Source organism: Podarcis liolepis (genome assembly GCF_965112155.1).
Source record: "Podarcis liolepis genome assembly, chromosome: 4".
In the NCBI taxonomy this organism is placed as follows: Eukaryota; Metazoa; Chordata; class Lepidosauria; order Squamata; family Lacertidae; genus Podarcis; species Podarcis liolepis.
The window spans coordinates 33,437,695-33,459,745 of record NC_139558.1 but is presented as its reverse complement, the minus strand read 5'-3'; the positions used below and the strand labels follow the sequence as shown (position 1 = coordinate 33,459,745).

The 22,051-nt window shown below is 43.9% G+C and overlaps 1 protein-coding gene across 2 annotated transcripts in view; it reads right to left on the bottom strand.

Moving 5' to 3' along the window:
• Positions 1–5,757: 5,757 nt before the first annotated feature.
• CNGA3 (cyclic nucleotide gated channel subunit alpha 3) overlaps positions 5,758–22,051 on the bottom strand; it is a 35,291-nt gene continuing 18,997 nt past the window's right edge. Inside the window, exons 2-9 of one of the 2 annotated variants that reach the window (XM_083501716.1) lie at positions 21,518–21,652; positions 20,491–20,610; positions 18,506–18,676; positions 15,879–15,932; positions 13,607–13,741; positions 11,186–11,293; positions 10,074–10,180; positions 5,758–8,758 (exon numbers count right to left, since the gene is read on the bottom strand). In XM_083501716.1, the coding sequence (XP_083357842.1) occupies positions 7,356–8,758; positions 10,074–10,180; positions 11,186–11,293; positions 13,607–13,741; positions 15,879–15,932; positions 18,506–18,676; positions 20,491–20,610; positions 21,518–21,621 (2,202 nt within the window). In that variant the 5' untranslated portion in view covers positions 21,622–21,652 and the 3' untranslated portion in view covers positions 5,758–7,355. The remainder of the gene's footprint in view (positions 8,759–10,073; positions 10,181–11,185; positions 11,294–13,606; positions 13,742–15,878; positions 15,933–18,505; positions 18,677–20,490; positions 20,611–21,517; positions 21,653–22,051) is intronic. The other variant, XM_083501717.1, reaches the window with a different exon arrangement.

The window sequence follows — 22,051 nt, the reverse complement described above, 5'->3', positions numbered from 1 at the left end:
TCTAAAATAATAATAATAATGCTCTGCAACTTTGGGAATTTTCTTTTAAAAGGTCAATAATAACATTGACTCCAAAATGTTTATTTTATCATTCATGATGGTCTTGCAGAATAATAACAGAATTCTGGGAGATGGTTTATAATGAACTTAAGAAAATGTTTAAAAGAACATTTCCTAAAAGCCCAGAAGCTTAAAAACCCACAATAGAAATCTCAAAAAATCTCTCTACATTATGGATGTATGTGACTACAGCGGCCCAAACTCTGGTAACACAAAAGTAGAGAACAGATGCAGTACCATCACAAGAAGAATGGCACCTTAAAATATTAGATTATCTAGAACTCGCCAGCATGACAAACAGATTAAGAAATAAAGATGATAAGAAACTAAAAGAAGACTGGACATTATATATAGATTATATGGAAAAAATATAACAAGAAAATAAGTGTGAGAAACTGAAAAAACTCAGGGTATGGTAATGAAAACAATTTAGTAAGAAAACAGAGTTTGAAAAGATATCAGATAAGAAACCAGGGAAAGAGTGGAAGGGGAGTTAAAGTCAAGGTGTATACAAGTGGAGGAATAAGTTATATTACAATTATTGCTCTTATACCTATGTGTTATATTTAAGTTGTTGCTTTTTCTTATTACCTTGTGTTTGACTGTAACACAGTATGCATCGATGATATGATTAAGCAGAAAAGCAAATTTCAAAAAGAAAAAAGGTCGACTATTTGTTTGTGTCCAGATTTTCGCTGCTTGAAATATGGCAAACCTATCTATTGGCCAGAGGCTGGGAACCTCAGACCTAAAAACCTCTTTAACTTTATCTCCCCACACCACAAACTCTCATTTGCACCCTTGTGGGATGTGTCCTTGAACTCTGATCATGCCTCTTACTGATCCAGGTGGAGGCTAGACATGGACGTGTGCATACATGTAGAAACTAGCCTACTGGACAAACGTAACATTTGCATGCATTGCTCCGCCCACTTTTGCCTCCGCTCACACCAACTGCTGGCGTTTGGCCCTAGAAGGAAATGCCTCCCTCAGGCGAAAAGGTTCCCTATACCTGCTATTGGCTATCACAGATCACTTCTTTCAGCAGAGGGAGAGGACCCTGTAGATGGCAGTGAAGACCTCTGCTGGCCCAATGGCACCACACTGGCAACCCGTGAAGTCAAATAATGGATATAAATTTGAAGCACCTACCGTATTTCCCTTAAATTTTTCCACTATCACCACGCTGCATATGGTGGTGCTTTAGATACCAATGAGGATGCAATGACTGCAGCAGATGATAGCTCCTTTTCCACCTTCGCTGCCACGGAGTAGTCTTGATTATGAGCATGCACCAACTTCCTCTGAAGTTTTTCTCCATTTGCATTCAAGCACGTTGATTCATTGCCCTGAGGTCCAGGGTACACCAGGGAGCCAAGCAGACTCTACAAAATGGGAGAGGGCACTCGGGGGCAGTTGTGTAAATGGTCCGAGTCATGCGATCTTTCTGCAAGGGCAACTGAGCTCAAGGCAGCTAGTGATACATGAAAACAAAATCAAAGAACAACAGAGTGCTAAAGGCAGAATAATAAAACGATTTTTAAAATACAAAGAGTCATTACGCATAATTTAAACAACTGTAGAATGGCGTCCACATTATCGTTGCTATTATTGTATTATGCTGTTAGTTTATTAATTGTACATGGCACCATCAGCATGCGAAGCATTTTCCAGAGAGGTTCCTTTTCCTGAGTAGCTTCCAGTCTGATATTCACCATGGAGGAAGGAGTGTCAGAGGAAACAGGTAAGTGACATGTAGTTGTTTCTATTGCACTTCCTCAGGGCAGATAAGAAGTTATGTATGATGAAAGAATTAGGCAATAATAAGGAACCACAATACAAAGATGCTGGTTTGCATCCAAGAGGGTGCCTGGGAGCCAGTCTGGGGCACTTGCAAGGGGAAGAGAGAGAGAGGTAGTTTTACATGGCATGGTACAACCCACACAGTTTTTGTTATTCAGTATTGAACATGTCCAAAATTTAATTTAATGCTGCAATTTGATCATGTGTGTGTGTGTCCCACTTATGCGTGACTGCATATATGCACAGCCCTGGGAAATAAATAAATCATTCCAAGCTGGAAATCACAGGAGAGAGCTGCAGAGTCCTCGTGGCTCATGGAGGAGACCCAAAGAGGATGTTGAAAGAGACGGGAGGTGCAGCAGGGCTTGTTGAGCCTGCTCAGCCACAGGGTAGCACAGCAGCTGCGTCCCTGCACATCCTCCGCTCTCCCACCAGCCCCAGAGCTTCCCTTTTAGTTGTGGGGTTTTTATAGTATTTCTGAACTGGATTGGCGAGAGAGCAGAGAGGGGTTTAGAGGCTTTTTAGAGGGTGCTCCCCAGTTATGCACTTCTCTCTTATGTGTGCGGGGGCCCAAAATGTAACCCCCACATGAGCATAGCTGTCAACCTTCCCTTTTTTGCGGGAAAATCCCTTATTCCAGCGCCGTTTCCCGCAGCTTCCCGCTGCTATCCCGGATTGCAGTGGCGTAGCGTGGGGGTGCAGGGGGGGCCGGTTGCACCGGGCGCAACATCTGGGGGTTAGGGTTAGGGGGCGCAAATCCACGGGTTAGGGGGCACAAATTACTTGCCTTGCCCCGGGTGCTGACAACCGATGCTACGCCACTGCCGGATTGTTAGATATCCTATAGACTGTCCCTGGGACAGGTGAGGCTGCTGATCCCTTATTTTCGAGGCTGCTGATCCCTTATTTTCAAATCTGAAAGTTGACAGCTATGCACATGAGTGCTGGGTCACCTGCTTATATATTCTATTACTCCTGCAGCATAGTCCCTGTGCAGATGATGGAAACTCAACAATGACCCTTGTGCCCTGACAAATGACACATATGGACTACATTCCATCTGCACCAGTGTTTCCCAAACTTTCCCTGTTTTTGGACCACAATTCCCATCATCCCTGACGACTGGTCCTGCTAGCTAGGGATGATGGGAGTTGTAGTCCAAAAACAGCTGAAGGCCCAAGTTTGGGGAACTCTGCCATGATGCGTCCAATGTTTCAGCAGCAGAGGGATATTAAAGGGGGTGAGTTTTAATTCAGAAGCCTTGCCATCTGCCTCTCATTGTCAGTGTCAAAAACATCTGATAGGCTAGGAAGAAAAAGCAAATTGCTGCACTGCTTTGGACTATGCCAATGTAGACTTGCTAGTACAAGTAGGAGAGGCTGTTCACAGCGGTGCACTGTGTCGATTTGGATTCCTAACAAGATCGGAAAAGCTGGCTGAAGTGGTCTCAGCAGCTGAAAGCCTGCTAAGTAGAATCCTATATTCCAGCCTAATGGACCACAAAGAGAATTGCCAAGAGGCAAAGCAAACTAATCGAGCATAGCTGGCAGATTCAGTCTTGGTTTTGCAAGGGAAAATGTGAATGATTTGAGAGCGGCCGCCGTATCCTGCCCCCTCATCTTCTCCCCTATGTAGCATTTTTTCTTGAGTTGCCACTTAGCTTCAGGGTTCAGTGTAATGTCCAAAAGACTTCTTAGCATGCGTGTTCCTGAGCCATTCTTTCTGAGTTCATAAATGGACGCAGGATTCTGAGTTGTCCTGAATTATTGGGAGTCCCATTGGGATTCATGAGGATCTACAGTGAATATTCTCCAGATTATGCCTTAGCTCTCTTTCTCGGAAGCTTTAAGAATCTGATTTTTCTGCTCATTATATGTTGGTTCTAAAGAGCCAAATAAGGGAACCAGAGCTGCTAGGTTCTGAACTGATGCTTTATTTGTTAATGTCATACATTTAAGAAAAAACTGTCAAGGGATTTTGGAAGAAAAGCCAATCTGATGCACCAAAACCGGGAGGTGGTGGGAATGTCCAATTTTCTTCAAACTGCAGATGGTTTAAAGAGCTTGGAGCATGAAAAGGAAGGATTAAAGATGGACAACTGGTAATACAATGAGGGGACAGAGGCCTTCCACAACATTCTTCACTGATGACCTCTTTGGACCAGCTGTATGTGTTACCAATGACTTTGCCCACATATGAATAAGTGTTCCACACAGTGGCTGTAACATATGGAGAGGTTTCACACTTAAATCATCACATACTGTGACTGCAATACTACTGTCACTCACCTGGGAGTAAATCCCACAGAACTCAGTGGACACATATATAGGATTATACTGCATGTCTCAATTTCACTGTGGGGAATCTGCCAGAGTAGGCATTGCAAATAAAAAAGATGGTTATACATTTTTAAAATCAGGACGGGGGGGGGGTCATCACACAGGTGTTATTTCAAGCCCCCTCCATGTGGTGGTTGCCCTGTATTGAGTATGGATCATAGACATGTTTGAATTCAAAATTTCTACAGCATCTATGCAGCTCTGTCAGCTAATGCAAGCATACATACAGTAAATGACAAGGGTGACAGGCAGCATTAAGCCCTACTCGGAGTAGACCAGCTGAAATCAGCAGATCCTTTCTGAGCATGCCTTAGTCGGATAGCATCTTAAGAATCATGGTTTAAATTTAATTGTTGGCTGCTTGGATGAGTCATACATTTTATGCATTTTAATAACTTCATATTTTGTATTATTGTTTACATATTCTGGCTGGGGCTGATGTCCAACAACACCTGACAGGACATAGATTCCTTGCCTCTGTCATAGGTGGGCAACTAAAGCGAGTGATTCCTTTGCCTTAAGTCACCTCAGCTCCTCGTGATTGCGTTATTTTTCACCTCAGTAGCGCATTGAAGCTGCCAAGGCAGCAACATCAAAGCAACCCAGCATTCCTTCTGATGTTTTCCACATCATGAGGCAGTACCATGCATAACTCTGAGGTACAATTCTAGCAGTTACATTTGCTCCGTCTAAGACCATCAAACAAACTTAGGCTGCAGTTCTAAACAACTGTATTAAGGAGGACGTAATGTTAGACACTGAGAGTTGGGTTCTAGCCCTGGATTCACTGCAACTGGGTCGCACTGAATCAATGGCAATTAAGTTAGTAATGTTTAAGTTTTCACATTGAGTTCAACTATGTGCAACCAGGGCTTTTTTTCTTCCAGCCAGGACTCACTGGAACTCAGTTCTGGCCCTTCTCAGGTGGGTGCCATTGCCATTATAAGAGAACAAGGGTGGTATTCTTGGTGAGTTCCGGCAGCTCTTTTTCTAGAAAAATAGCACTGCATGTGACTTAGATTGGATCCAACTCACACTTGGGGGGGGGGGCAGTATCAAGCAAAAATATTATTCAGAGAAGAGGCATTGAAATTAATGAAAATAAAATTCCATTAATTCCAATAGGTCTACTCTGATGAAAACTTAGTTGAATACCACCCACTGGAACATAGGTAAAGGTAAAGGTATCCCTGCCCGTACGGGCCAGTCGTGACCAACTCTGGGGTTGCGTGCTCATCTCGCTTAAGAGGCCGGGAGCCAGCGCTGTCTGAAGACACTTCCGGGTCATGTGGCCAGCGTGACGAAGCTGCTCTGGCGAGCCAGCACCAGCACAGCACACGGAAACGCTGTTTACCTTCCCGCTAGAAAGTGGTACCTATTTATCTACTTGCACTTAAGGGTGCTTTCGAACTGCTAGGTGGGCAGGAGCTGGGACCAAACGGCAGGAGCTCGCCCCGCTGCAGGGATTCGAACCGCCGACCATACGATCGGCAAGTCCTAGGCACTGAGGTTTTACCCACAGTGCCACCCGCGTCCCTCACTGGAACATACTTCTGACTAAATATGCATGCTGCACTTTTAATTATGAGAAATGAATTTATAAATTACATCACATTCTATCTTTCTTTTCTTTTTTTACAGTTCACAGCCTGTTACAGGTTACTGGAAACAAAACTTGCCCCTAGAAGCAATAAAAGGACATGCCTGAAGAAAATGAACACACTCTTATGCAATGGCTGTGAAATTGACAGGCAATAGGGCAAGACGAGAGGAAATCACCATTCCTCTGCTTAACAGCTTCATTGTTATGTATTAGCATAGAAAGGGGTGTAAGGAATGGCAGCAATATGGAGGAGAGAGAAAAAGAAGAATGTGGGGGAACTTATTTCACATGGCTGAGTTGTCTTATAGTGCTGTCTGTCAGTAAAGGCTTGCAAATATTGTATGACTTGCTGACTTCTGCTGCACAGTAGAAAAATGACAAGGAAACTACAGAGGACTATCAGCAGTGCAGAAAAGCTAAAAAAAAAAACCCTGCATTTTGTTTAAAACCAAAGTGAATAGTAAATTTAGGGGCAATGAACAGAGAAAGAGTACCAGGAATATGGGATGAGCATCAGAATAATGCAGCATGGTTGTTCTCATTACTATACATTCCCAGAAAGTGGTGGTCGTTGGTGGTGCAGTCTTGTCCCCTTTCCCCGTGCTTCATGGCTATCTATCTGCCTTATTATTCAAAGGGTCACTTTGTACAATTAAAATTTCATTCACTGCCTTTTTAAACCAAACAAAAAACAACCACAGGGGGAGGGGGGATTATGGATTCATGATGTTACAGGCACCAGCCAATCAGCACTGTGCACAACCAGTTTCTGCTGCAAAACTGAGAAACTGGTTTCTTTTCAGCTCAGTTCTGGAATGAATGTTATATGTCTGAACAAAAGTCCAGAGGGCACTTCCACAGCAACCCTACTTACTGCTCCAATTTTGCCTATCTGTAATTCTCTGAGGGAGAGATAGTCCTCCCTCAGGCCCTTCCAACAACCAAATAATATCATAAGTAGAACTATATGGAGATTTGTGATAAAGAAGTATACAAGTAGCTCATTCACACATGCCACATTCAGCAAGTACTATATAGATGGTTCTATATAGTATCTAGTGTCTTCAAAATGAGTAGAATAAATTTATGTGAAAGTGGATAAATTATATTCACTGGGAGGCTGCTATGATTTCAAAGCAGAAATGGTGCAAGTAGCTTTCTTATTTATATGTATGCATCTGTTTGATCAGTCCACTAAGTTATTCGTTTACAGAAGACCTCCTTGGTGCCAAATACATTGTGAAAGGTATCAATCACAAATGCAGTCAGATATGCACACACTCTGCCATCAAGGAGGTCTGATCATGACTCATAAGAAACCCGTAACCAATACAAAATGAACAACAACAAAAAGGAAGTGAAGAACTGTTTCTAAAAATATCATAAAACATAAGAATTTCCTATTTACATGACAATTGCTTCAGTTAAAAATGCTACAAATGCCATTGATTTGGGTCCATATAAAAATAGCCTTGTTTACATATTTTCATGTGCATATCTCTTCTCTGATGCAATATTCTGAGCTGAATGAAGATGATCAAAGTGCCCCCTTAATTCTTTTTCTCTTCCTGTGGTTTTTCACCCTCGTCACCTGACAGTGTACCACTTCCATACTTCTTCACTTTTGTCTCCACTTTTACAAGTCTCTGCTTGACTTTGGCTTGAGACGCAGTGTACTCTCCGTGGAGTCTAGCAAACCTGGTCTGGAGAATATCTAGGGCAGCTTCCAGCTTTTCTATTTTCTCCTCCAGGTCTTTGGGATCTGCTCCTGCTTTAGCTGCTTCCTCATCAATCAAATTGTCTTTCATCAAAATCTGCCGTCCTTTTTCTTCTAGTGCCTTTTTGGCATCAGGGTACTCAGTGAGAGCTTCCATCAGGTCATCTTTAGATAAGCAGAACAGGTCAGAATAGCCTATACTTCTGATGTTGGCTGTCCTCCTATTGCCAGATTTGCTGCCTTTGATATTTAAGATGCTGATTTCTCCAAAGTAGCTGCCATCACTTAGGACCACAAACTGGGTCACACCATCATCCGCCACGACAGCCAGCTTCCCTTCTTTAATAATATACATGTCCCTTCCGATATCCCCTTTCTTGCAGATATAATCTCCAGGACTGAAGACCGTGGGTCTTAGCTTCAACACCAGCTCAATAAGGAGTCCAGCTTCACAGTCTTGGAAGATGCGTACCTTCCTAAGTGTGTCTAAGTGGACATTGATGGCAATTTCAGCCTTCAGTTTATCAGGGAGGTACTTCAGAACTTCTTTCTCTTCCACCGTTTTCTTGTTGGTCCACAGGTAATCAAACCATTTAATAACCCTGTTTTCCAAGTCTTTGGTGACTTTTCGGAACTGCAAGTACTGTTTGATAGAATCAACCTTCGCCTGGAACTCTGCCCTAGAGGCATTCATGTTAGAGATCATAGAGCCTACGTTACCGACAATGGTAGCAAAGATGAGCACACCAACCAGGAAGTCCATGACCACAAACAGATACTCTACATCTTTCACAGGAGGTGGAGTCTCTCCAATGGTTGTCAATGTCAATGTTGACCAATATAAACTGTAAATGTATTTCCTGGACAGACGTCCATGTTCTGGATGGGATATATTGGGATAGACCCAGGTGTCTGTTCCAAATCCAATCTGCTTGGAAATAGCAAAAAATATGCATGCATTCCAGTGGATAATGATAAGAATGTACAAGACAAGGTTCCCAATTCGAAACATGTTTGGGTAGTTTGTTCTCGTTTCTGTACGGTCAAAAAACTCAAATAGCCTAGCAATTCTCAGCAGCCGATTAAAGCGCAGCTCAGGATAGTTAACCCCAAATTTAAAATAGCCCAGGTCTGTTGGGATAAGAGAGAGCAAGTCCAGCTTGAACTGCGTAGTAGATTGATAATTCAGTCTTAACTTTTTTTCATCGCGAACTAGTAGTCCTTGTTCCAGGAAACCTGAAAAAGCAAAAGGACAGAGAAGGCAAGAGATTGCTTAATCAGAACTGTCTACCCAGGAAAGCTGCTCATGGGTTTTCAAATATATTTATTGTCAATATTTTAACTGTTTTGTGACCATCTATAGCAAAATATTGTTTTGCCATCAATATTTATTGAAATAAATAAAATACAGTTGTACCTCAGCTCCTGAACGCCTTGGGAGTCGAACATTCCATCTCCCGAACAATCGAAAACCGGAAGTGAATGTTCTGGTTTTTGAATGTTCTTTTGGAAGCAGATCGTCCGGCGGGGCTTCCGTGGCTTCCGATTGGCTGCAGGAGCTTCGTGCAGCCAATCAGAAGCCGCGCTTTGGAAGTCAAACATTTCGAAAGTCGAACAGACTTCTGGAACAGATTCTGTTCAACTTCTGAGGTACAACCAGGCATTGCCACATTCATTTTATTTATTAAATTTCTATCCTGCTCTCCTTCCCCAAAGAGCCCAGGGTGGTAAACACAAAAATGGTAAGACATGGCATTACTCATCATATATAGGTAAGGTAAAGGGACCCCTGACCATTAGGTCCAGTCGTGGCCAACTCTGGGGTTGCGGTGCTCATCTCACTTTATTGGCCAAGGGAGCCAGCATACAGCTTCCGGGTCATGTGACCAGTATGACTAAGCTGCTTCTGGAGAACCAGAGCAGCGCACGGAAACGCCGTTTACCTTCCCGCCGGAGCGGTACCTATTTATCTACTTGCACTTTGACGTGCTTTCAAACTGCTAGATTGGCAGGAGCAGGGACCAAGCAACGGGAGCTCACCCTGTCACAGGGATTCGAACCGCCGACCTTCTGATCGGCAAGCCCTAGGCTCTGTGGTTTAACCCACAGCGCCACCTGCGTCCCACTCATCATATAGTGCTCATCTTAACATCAGCGGGCAGAATCCCACATTGCATGAGCAGATTTCTGCTCACCCAACAGAACTTCACCTTTCTCTCCTACCCCCTGCCTTCCTTTGCACCCCCGAAATCTGAAGGGTCCCTCAGCTGTACAGAGCAGGTTTTGAGAGTGCACAGGGGGCTGCAGCAGGATGCTCAAGTCCTTTCTGCTCACACCTAGGCTTCATTTTGGCAGTAAAAGCAAAGCAAGGGTTCTTGATTGGCCCAAGATGACAAAAATAAACAAGAAGCAGATCTGGGAACATAACTGAGCCAAAGCCAGCATGAATCCCACCCCCCTAATTTAACTGAGTCCAGATTCACGCAGACAGACAGAATCTGCTGCCATTCATGGTGTGATTCCGTGGTTGGAAACTGCTCAAACAACTCACCTGTTCTGTACCTGACAAATGTGTCCAGGACATAGATGACATCAGAAGAATAGTCCAAGATCAGCCAAAGTGTAATGTGTTCCAGTTGAAGCTCATCGAAACAGGCTCTAAACAAACAGAAAGGAATGGAAGATTTGCTTAGAGCTAACACCTGATTCAAGGCAGGTTGCACTGGGGCGGAGCAAACCACATGTTCAACTTTACTTTAAAACATCTCCTGCTTTCATCTCCCATTTATCCTCTGAGGTTGTAATTCTCCCTGTGCTTATCTTCCTGATACTGGTAAGGAAAGTGGAGAGCAGAAATCAATTTAGCGGAACTGAACTGAGCAAATAATCCAAGAAAAGCTGTGCAAGGGCGCAGCCTATTCAAAATATAATTCATGATCTGTGAACTGCAGGTCTACTCAGCCCACCAGATGGCGGTGACAGGTTGTTACAAGTGGCAAGAGATTGCTGTAAATGAGATGAGGGTGGTGTGGGGAGGGCGGCAGTTCCTGCTTCAGAAAGAGCTGCGTATAGATGAAAGTATAGAATTGTAGGGCTAATATAAACCACTTTAATAGACTTGCTGATAGACAGGCAGACAGCTGGATCTAATGAGTAAGAGATCGCTAGGCCGGCATTCCAGATTTCAGAGCGAGTTGAAAGTGAATGGCACGCAAAAAAAGAGGGGAAATATTAATAAAACATGAATATATTTAAAATTAGCCTGAAAGGTTATATTAAGCAAAACGAGGTTGTAGCATCTTGCGTTAAATCGAGAGAGAGAAAAGGCGGGAATGAGCTACAGTGACATTCAAAGCAAGCTAGATACAGTAGGCATATGATTTCAAATATAGTCAGCAGATTTGAAAACTGCTACCATTTTGATCTGCGCAACTGTCTCAGAAGAAAGAACGCCGATAAATAAATAAATAAGCACTATAAAAATGATAATGGGGGGGAAACCAAACACCGGGACAAGAGTAGGAAAAGGGAAATCAACCAACGTTGCATTCGGATACAAATATTTGTTGTGTTTTTTAAAAAGATCTAACATGCGCAGGAGTAAAGACAAAGGACCAAAACAGGCAGTGACAACCGAAGTACCCACCAGCGAATAATCCTCACCTACACACTATCAAACACCAGTTATAGAATACAGGTGTTGCAATGATGGTCAACCACCTATAGTACAGATCGCTTGAAGGGTCCATCACAAAGACCTCTTTCTTCTTCCTGAAAAGAAGGGGAAAGTGGGGGGGGTTATTGTTTTGTTGTTTTCATTTTAATGCTTTACTTGTTGTTGTTCTAACTTGTATTTTATCTGTGAACCGCCCTGAGATCTTGCAATGAGGGGGTGGTATATAATTTAATAAATGAAATAATAGCAATAAGAATATGCAGATGTGAGCACATGAAATTCCATTGATCACAGGTGCTTCTTGTGTCCCAGAGAGATCCCGCTTCCAGTATGCTGAAGACTGCAATTTCGTAAAGAAATACATTATAGCCAGCATTCACCCATCTGGTATGGCCCAACATGGCACCCACGTATATATTCATAAATTAGAATCAGCAAGTTTATCTTAGGGTCGCCATATTTCAAGAGGTACAAAATCCGGACACACAAAGTTGTTGAGTTTTTTTCAGGGTAATTGCCTGATAGCACCGCCGCTGAGCCTGAATCGCCCATGCCATATCCTGGACCACCCCTGCCAGAGCCAGAACCAGACCCAGAACCGCCCATGCACAATTTTTTAAAAAAATTAACCCCAAATCCAGGACATATGCTTTAAAATGTAAAATTTCTCCCTGGGTAGGACCCCCAAAAGAGGACATGTCTGAGAATTCTCAGGTGTATAACTGATCCGACCATCAGTCAGTGCTTGTCATCAGCTAAAGTGGTCTCATCCTATGCTTCAATTGAGGATGCTTCATTCACAGCATCTTAAGGCTTGAACTGGACAGGGTATCGAACAGATGGCCCATACAGATGTGAAAGACTTTGCTCACCAAACTATCAGCATTACATTTACAACCTTTCTTTTTTTATAATAATATTTATTAGTTTTCCAACAAATTGAACACAATACATTTACAACCTTGCCAGTAAATGCTGAATAGGGCCGAAGCGAGACATCTTGTTTTTAACCAGCTTTCACTACCTGCACAATCACTACTATCACAGTAAGGCAGCAGGTACTATTACTACAAGTTTACAGCACGCAAAGTACACAACTACCACTATTGTTGCTTTGTTTTCTCACATCAGTAGTGTAGTTGAGATGCAATCTTTGCAACACACTTCATGGAATCAATTATCTACTTTGCCTTTTGAGCGTTCTATTTCTTTCCAACCTTCCTCGACATGGTGTTGCAAGGAAGTTGATTCTCATCGGTGGGCACAAGCTTAGGTAGTGACCCAAAGCGCAAATTCCATGACCATGTCTGAGTAAAGCTGCATAGGATTGATCTGCAAGGCTGCCATGCTAGGCACACTTCCTTCCAAGGCAGTCTTGTTGAAGTCAGTGGGATCCATTTATCTCCAAGAATGCATGCACAGCCTTGGGCTTCATAGAAGCGCAAATAGGTTTAGCGGCTATATCAATGGCACCCCATCTGTTCACGCTAGCAGTACACATGACCTTAGTATTGGAAGCTTCAGCTATCAAACCTGAATGTGCCAAATCCTCCGGCCACTGTGGCCAGTTGTGTGCAAGAAATTCAAAGGGTGGGGTTAGCAGGAGCTTCCTTCCTGTAGTACAACCTTTGCCAACTTGGTACCCTCCCAGCAGGGGAGGATGGAAGTTGTAGCCCAATTCATTTGGAGTACAGCAGCCTACCAAAGACTGCTGCAATTCATGCCTCTCTCACCTGCACAGCTTGTTTTGCTGCCCTAACTGGCCAATGTGCCAAGGAACCAGCAAGTGGGGAGAGGAGGGAAAGTGGGGTCAACACTTTCTTAAACTGCTCTAAGGGGACAACCAGAAAACACAGGCTTTGCCAAGCCTGACTTGCATATCCTTTATATGTTTACATATGTTTACATATTTTTGTGAATTCATCTTACAGCAGTGCTGTTACTTTCTGTTTAAAAAGGTCTGTGGCCATGTGGACGGGGTCAGTCACAGGAGTTTTGCCCTAACACTCAGAGCTGCAAGCCTTTATACAAGAAGGCAACATGGTGTGGAAAATGCACAGGGGACCAGCTCACATCATGCTGCTGTCACCTGTAAATGATGGCTGCACCAAATGTCACCAAATGATGGCTGCAATGTTTCTGCGTAGGTGCCAGTGTTATCCCATGTTTGCGCAACGTTTTGGGAGAGGTGGCCCTAATTCTCAGTAAGTTGCGGAAGGTCCCTGAGTGGCTGCAGCATTCTAGAATGCGCCGCTTGAAAATTCCAGAGCCAAAGCCGATTGTAGGTTTCGACACGACAGTCACTCAAGAGCTAAACGACTCAGGAGCAGTTAGTTGATTATACCATTCAATTCTGTACAGAGCAGGAAGTGTGTTGTAAAGATGCAGTCCTCCTAATTTATACTTACTCTTCTTCCTTCTTTTTATCATCCTTTTTATCATCTTTTTTGTCATCCTTTTTCTCCTCTTTCTTTTCCTCCTTTTTCTCCTCTTTCTTTTCCTCCTTTTTCTCCTCCTTAACATCTTTCTTTTCTTCCTTCTTTCTGCATAACACAGTGTGCAACAGACTTAGCAAAACGTGGTTGGCTCATCAGCAGCTGGAGAGCTAGCAAGCAGGGAGCAGGTTCAGGAAGACTAGAGGAGGCCAGTCTAAAGTTTACCCGAATGGGTACTTGCGTGGTTTAATACAAAATATTGTGCACATCACAATAGTTGGTGAATATCAGGAACACAACACCACACACACACACACACACACACACACACACACACACACACTATGTGGCTGATTTTGAAAGAGCTTAGTACACACTTTATACATTTGCCAGCAATAAATCTTTCACACAACAGCCCAGAATTTATCCATTTGGCCTGGTGTGCTAAGGAATCATTCTGACACCTTTGTTTGGGGTAGGGTAGGGAAATAAAGTCTGATGAAGTATAAGAAATCTATATAGAGAGTTTGTGTCAAGTTGTCCCTCTGCACCATTACCTAGATAGTACGTGGTGCTGTTTCTTTCTTCAGAGAGGCTGTAAGACTCGTATCATTAAACCAAGAATGCCAGCCCAGATGGAATGAATAGTGCCTGAAGATTGTTCCCTGCCCAATCTACTTCTCTGACAATTATGAAGCCATACGTGGGATATTTAACATGCAGTCAAACCAACATTTCATGTTTCGCTAGATAGGCACATGATAGGAGCAAAAGCTCACAGAGTCTTCCTGTAAGTTTGCTAGAGAGGACTCTGTGAGAGTCCCACCTGACAGGGGCAAGGTGTAGTAATATATTCTCCTCCCTGCCTGGGCACATTCTCTTCCTCTCTTCGGTGATATCGGCTAAATCCGAGCTCCATGATCAGACTCCCTTTTAAGCTAGACTTCGTAACTGATATACCATCTGTTATTCTGCAACATGTATTCTGAGCGAGTAAATGTTACTTTTACATTTTACAAGACTATTTTGTATGTGATTGAGGAGAAATACCAGGAAAATCCAGTCTGCCTTAAAGTATCCTGGATTATTCAAACTAAAAGACACAATATTAAACATGAGAGAGATGTTGAGAGAGAGGCTTAGGCCTGGCACAAACATCACAATAAGCCACAGTTTTAAAACAGGCTTACCCATGAAAGTACCTTCCCACTGCCAGGTGGGTTCATTGTCTGCCCTATGCAGCTCAACCAAGACACAGGATTGCTTGTCATGTTGTCCAAACCAAGGCTATTGTTGGTTTCAAACAATGCTTGAGCGGTAAGCCATAAATAAACTATGGTTTGTCCTGGATGTTTTTCTGGCTTGTCTCTTGCGCTTTTGTTTGAAACAAACTGTGGTCTGGGTTCAGATGACATGACAAACAGCACTATGGTTTGTTTGAGCAATGCAGGTGCTATGTGAGAGGGGGGAAAGCTGCTCAGAGACCCATACAGCAGAGGGGAGCCACATTCCTGATTGAACCGTAGTTAAGCAAGTTAGCCTGAGCATGAGTTGCACACTGATACACACAGCTCATGCACTCCCACTTTGTTCCTCCTCTAAGTTGTGTGGTGAAACAAACTACAGAGCAGCTGACTTGGCGTCCATTACATCCAAACCAGTACTGATGGTTTGCTTCTCCCAAACAATCCATGATCAAGAAGCCAAGGGTGAAACCTTGGCTCCAGATCATGGTTTGTTTGTAGAGAAACAAACTACGAGCCCGGGTTTGGATATAATACCAAGCCAAGTGGCTTGTTTCCCCACACAACTAAGAAATGAGTGAAATAGGAGTGTGACACCACACAGCTCACACGTCAGCCAGTTTGCTTAAATGTGGTGTGAGTCCAGAGTTATGTCAAAACACAGCCCACTTAAAAGAACTGATAGATTTTATCAATGAATTTACATTGGAAAAGCTCGACAAAACCAGCCAGGAGGCTACAATTCAAAGTAAGGCTATAAATACAAGGGCATGGGGTCCCCCCCCCTAAATACTATGATGTGTAAATTCCCAACTAGCAGCATCACTAACCAGAAGGAAAGGGATAGATTATCATCTACAAGGAAGAGATTTTCCACAAAAGCATGGCAGCTGACATAGGGTTTAAAAAGGGGGGGGGGACAATTGATCTACAGTTGTGAGGAGCATGTTTTGCAGCAGTGGGGAGGGACTAGGCAAGGCACAGATCATCTACGTACTTACTCTTCATTGGTGTTGTTGGAATAGTTGATGTTAAATCTGGCCAGAGCCCATTGACTACAGTGAGTTAAAATTAACAAGTAAATGCATGGGTGAATAAAAGAGCAACGCAGAAAGCAGCATTTAATACATTGGTCACTGTGTGCAACTATCATTACCTCCATCATTCATTGCACTGTTAGGCCTTCCCAGATTCTGACAAGATTAAGGAGGTCAACTTTGACCGCAGCACTAAGCTCCTTTGCGTAACTATCCAGGGCACCGGTCACCCATGTTCACGTGCAGCTCACACACGTTTGTGGCCATGCCTGGTGCCTGAAGCACTTTAGCCTGGTCTCAGGCGTCCTAATGCTCGACAGTGGAGGATCCAGCTATTTATAGCACCCATTTGGCTGTGTTCCTCAAGCCGTTCCAGTCATCCTCGCAGTAGCAGTGCCAAGACAGGCTTGGCAGAAAACAGGCATATTTACTGCTGCTGCAAACACCACGGCAGAGCAGAGACATGGCTGGAACGCTGCAAATCTGGAACTTCGAAGGAAGGGGAATGCTATCTATTGGAGAGCCCAGGTTCAACGCTTATCATTTGTGGGAGGGAGAGACATCGCGGTAGCATCAGTGATGCACGCTTTTGATTCCCTGCCTGTGATAGATGGAGACTCACAATTCTATACTGAAGTGAACATATGAAGCCTGCAGTTAAGGAGCACCCAGATTGGTCTCTGAAACCTTGTAATCAACAGCATATAGTACTAGATATACAGAACACAGATTACTGGGGTATCACACCTTGGTTGGTAGAGCACAAGACTCTTAATCTCAGGGTTGTGAGTTTGAGCCCCACGCTGGGCAAAAGATTCCTGCATTGCAGGGGTCTTGACTGGACGGCCCTCGTGGTCCCTTCCAACTCTACAGTTCTAAGATTCTATGCCCTCTTTTAATCATCCAGGGGCTGCTACTTAAAATGGTTAAATATCGTCAACACACAGAGCAAACCTTTAGAAATATCTCCTTGACTGAATAAGGTGTAGACATTCTACAAGCTCAGGGACCTGACAAACAGCCAACCCCGAGCACATTCTGGGGTATCTACTGCACCAGGAATGTGACCTTCCAGACGCTGTTGGACTACAACTCCCATCATTCCTCACAATGGACCATACTAGCTGGGGCTGGCAGGAGATGGAAGCCAATAGCATGGGGAGGGTCACAGACTCTGCATTCCTGTGCCACACAATCCAGCATTCTAAGGACTCGCTTCTGATTGGGTAGTCCAAGGGGCGAGAAAAAGTTGAAAACCTAAATAAGCAATATTGGGGGAAAGCTGAGACACCATAGAGGCCCAGGCAAGGTTCCAATGTCAATGGACAAGGCTGCTGGAGAAGGATGGTTGCATGGGTTGGTAGTGCACATTATATGCACCCAGAAAATCTCAGGTTCAATTGCTGTCATCTCCTGGTAGGGTTGGGAAACTCTGAAGAGCTGCTGTCAGTCAGTGAAGACAATACCAACAAGATGAACCAATGGTCTGACTTGGGACAATGCAGCTTCCTGTGCTGTGTCCTGTCCTCATTTTCTCCCCACCAGCTTCCATTCTCTCCTCCCTGAATTCTACCAATGGTCAGATCCCAGCCTCTATGCCCTTCCTTTCTCACTTTCCACGCATTGTTTCCTGCCCAACAGTGTGAGCTTTTTTTGGGTGGGGAGGAGAAATGAATCTTGGGCGTATGGTCATTTTTGCCGAAAAGGCAAAATTTATTCATCTCTGCAAATTTATTTCATCTGCATTGTTATTCTCACTGCAGAAGTTTGGTTTCATTTGGCATCAAACAGGACTGGGGAACCTGTGGTCCTTCAGATATTGGTGAACTGCAAGTCCAATCAGTCACAGCCAGCAGGGTCAAAGGGCAGTGATTGTGGGAGTTGCAGCCAGCAGCATCTGCACAGGTTCCTCAGCCCTGGTGTAAAATATGGAAGATTGAGTAAACAGCTCTGTTTGCCATGCATTGCAGACCATCCATATTTCAAAATGGGCAACCAAGTTCAGTCTGGAAGCCTGGAGCGGAAGTCATAGAAAGGATCCAGCCATAAATCTACATGATCAGGAGTATGACTGAATGGGTACATTCACCGAAAACTATTGATATAGACTTGTAGCCCTTATACATGACAGGTGCAAGTCACATCGCATTAAAGCTAATGGCGAGACTTCCAATTAATTTTTAGGATTGTCTACAGCAGGGCCGAGGAAGCTCTGGTCCTCCAGAGGATGCTGAACTCCAACTCCCATCAGCCCCAGCCAGCATGGCCGGTGGTCAGGGATGATGAGAGTTGGAACCTAAAAACGTTTGGAGGACCAAAGTTTCCCCATGCAGTATTCAGTACCTATCAGTACTGCACTAAACAATGCTTTTTAAAAAAAATCAGAGCCTCGTAGCTCCTTCCCAAAGTCCAGGAAGCTTCTTCCCAGCTTAGGAAAGAAGGCACAATGCTCTGGTAGAGTCCGAGAATCCTCCCTTGCATGGTGAGTACTGACACCCTTTTTCCAAGGAGAAAAGCGCTTGCACTAAGTATCCCTCTGTGAACACAACGCTCCAAGCAAATATCTTCCCACAGAAGCTGTATCCTCTTACTTTTTCAGTCCATCTGCTTCATCGTAGTTCAGCTGGGTGTTGCTGTCTCTACTGGGAATGTCTTTGAGTTCTGGCCCTCGGATTCGCTCAAGAAAGGAATCTGGCCTTTGGTCTTCATGATGCAAGTTCCTCCTGGCCCAGGATCGCAGTGATAAGATGAACCACGATAACCTGAAAGGATGGAGGGAACAGCTAGGCAGTACGAACTGACCAAGAGAAAGTGAACAACTGTATACTTCAGAAGGTTTCCTAAGCTTAGCATTCCCTTGTAATTGTGTGATTGAAGGTCTGTTTGAAACTTTCACAAACTAAACACATGGTGCGTGCAGAACCCATTTATTATTATTATTATTATTATTATTATTATTATTATTATTATTATTCCCCTCCCATCTGGCTGAGTTTCCCCAGCCACTCTGGGAAGCTTGCAGCGTATATTAAAACATAATAAAACATCAAACATTAAAAACTTCCCAAAACAGGGAAGGCCCTCTGCCTGTTTCCCTGTAAGTTCTCTTCTTGCAGTGAGGGAACCAGCAGAAGACCTTCAGAGGAGGACCTCAGTGTCCAGGCTGAGAGATGGGAGTGGAGACACTCTTTCAGGTATACTGGGCCAAGGCCGTTTAGGGCTTTCAAGGTCAGCACCAACACCTCACTCCTTCCATTTTGATGTATTTCCATTTGATGAGGTGGATGTCTACACTTCAATATAAAACATCTTTACATTTCAACATCTGAAGTAAATATTACACAGGGGGATATATGCATAATTTGTCACATCTAACCAGGGCTGTTCAAGTTATTATGGCACTGCAGCCAGAAAATCCTACATGGTTTCTCCTTTTCCTAGGCAACAGATAATAAATAGCATTTGCTACCATTTCATGACACCCCAAAACATCTGCCCAAGGTGGCCTCCCCACTCTGGCTAAAAGTAGGGCTGGTCCCATGATGTAAACGTATGGCGGAACCTTGCGCTACTGAAGTATTCATAGGACGGATTAAGTCCAAAGGAAGCCAATGAAAAGCTTTCACACTCTGTGTTCTCCCCGCTACTAATGCAGAGACTATTTTTGCTAACATGGGTTTCTTCAACAACAATAACAAAACACTCTCCTTCACATAACCTAAAACCGCTTACATGATAAGTAACAATTCTTTGTCAAAGTTGCACGGTGAACATTTTGCTTTCGTCCAAATTATATTCTGGAGAAAGAACCCCCCCCCCCGTGGTGATAAAAGGGAACAGGCCCAGCATTTTTGTGTCAATATTTGCAAAGTTGGATGCTTTCTCATACATCAGACGCACAATCTAACAAAACATTGAAGAGAAGGTAACATTTTGCAAGGACTTAGTGCTGCTCCACACAGCCTCATTTTAGCTGGTGCTGAGACAAGCCCTATGGTGGCTTTGAGACCTTTCAGAAGATTGTGGTTCCCCACCACCTCCCATGAAAACTGTTGAAGTGGGAATTATGCCAAATACAAAATGTGACTTCTGATAGAAAACCGAAAAAGGTTTCACCAAGATTTCGCTCTCAATTTTACATTCTCTCAAAGAACTAAAAAGAACATGCTTCGAATACCACCTTAATCGCCCAATGCAGCACGCCCCCAATACTAATCAGGGGTGCCAACTTGAATAAAATATTGGGAGGAGAAACTAAGCACAGTCAATCATATGATGCAGTGCACACACACCATTTGAATGGCAATGCCCTTCAACTTTGGGGTGGCCTGGACCACTCAAATATTTTATGGGGGGCAATGACCCATTGGCCCTTAGGAGTTGGCTCCTATGATCCTAATAGTTCAGATGGTGATCAATTTATCGTCCATTTCTTCTCTAATAGTTTGATATGAATGAAAATTTGTTTCTTAGGCATTTTTGCTGGCCAGCCCCGCCCTGCCCCTTTGCTTCCAGTGCAAGATCCCATTAACCTCTTGCAAGGTCACTGCCATGCCATCTCCCAAACGTAGCTTACCTAGCCATCGCTCCGCTGCCTGAGAACGAGCTTCTTCGAGATTCAGGCAGGCCGCCCGTCTCCATGGAAATGACTCTGTGCAATTCGGGAGACGTGTCCTCCTCACACAGCGAGCGGGTCCTTGAGAATCAAAGAGTAAAACCCGAAAGAACAACGCATTCAGCCCCCATTTGACGTGCACTTGCTATTCCTCCAGCTCTCCCAATTAGGCAACAACCGTGGAGGAACATGCATTCCTTCCAAAGTCACAAGTGCTATTACTGTCACGGGTGACGTTATGAAAAACGCAGCACATTAATAATCTTCCGCCTCAGTTCCGCATCGCTTGATGTCCACAAGAATTTTGCCAGACGGAACTTACTGACAGATGCATTGTCTTCGCATCTATTAGATTTTCTGCCAGACCCATCCTAGATGGCCAAGGCAGAAAACAATAGGTGAGCTAGGGGTGGGGGGACTGTAGAAATCCTGTCAGAATCAAAGCCCACATGCTAAAAAAAAATCAACAGATACTAAAATCCATTCTGAGACGGGGGAGAGGAGGAAATCCATTATATGGCTCAGAATGCAAACCTGAACCCACTTATCTGGGAGTTAGTCCCATTGAATCCAATACTTCTGATCAGCCATGGTTAGGATTGAACGGTTAAGGCTACAGTTCGACAGTTTACTTAGATGGGGTAGAATGCATCCTATGGATTTAAATGGGGCTTATTTCTGGGTAAACCTGCACAGGACGAGATAAATTAGTGGGCTGGCATTTCTGGGCCCAGGCACAGAGAAGTTGTGGTGGGGTGTGCAGAGAGCAAATGAATACCAGGAGACATCTTCTCATGACCAAGTGGGCAGTGAGTGGGGAAGGGGACTCAGAGTTTTTCTGAGCAGCAGGCAATGGCCTCAAGGGCATTATTGTGCCCATAGGCACCATGTTGGAAACCCTTGTGAACTATATTCCCACAATATTTGGGTTTCAGGTTGTGCTTTATTTGGGAGTCAGGCTATGCTGAATTAACAGAACCGAGTTTACCTGGTAAATCCATTTTCAAGCTTATCATCAGGGTCATCATTGATAGTCTTCAGAGACAGCCTATGGATCGCAGGACAGGAGTGATAGGTATCAACTTTAGCCATTTTGCTTTACATATCAGCCTCCAAACCGTACCTGAAATACACAAAGAAAGCATTGTGAATCCTGCATTACAGAGAAGAGACTTTAAGGTTCTTAAAAAAAAAAAATCAACAGAATAAAAAGACCAAAAGGAGATGGGGAACTTATGCAGAGAAATCGTGGCATTGTTTTGCTCAGAAGTCATTCCCAAAGTTCAAAGGGACTTTGCTCCCTAACATTTAGGACAGCAGTCTCAGCAAACTAGAAGTGACATTAATCATACCATCACATATCCATGCATGTTTCTTTTTATCATTCACCTAGTTATTGGCTGTTCAATAGGCCTATCACACAGAACACAGGCAAACGACCTGGGGTCCTCCAGATGTTGTTGGACGGCATCTCCTGGTGTTGCTGGACCACGGCCCCAGCCAACAATCAGGGATGATGGGA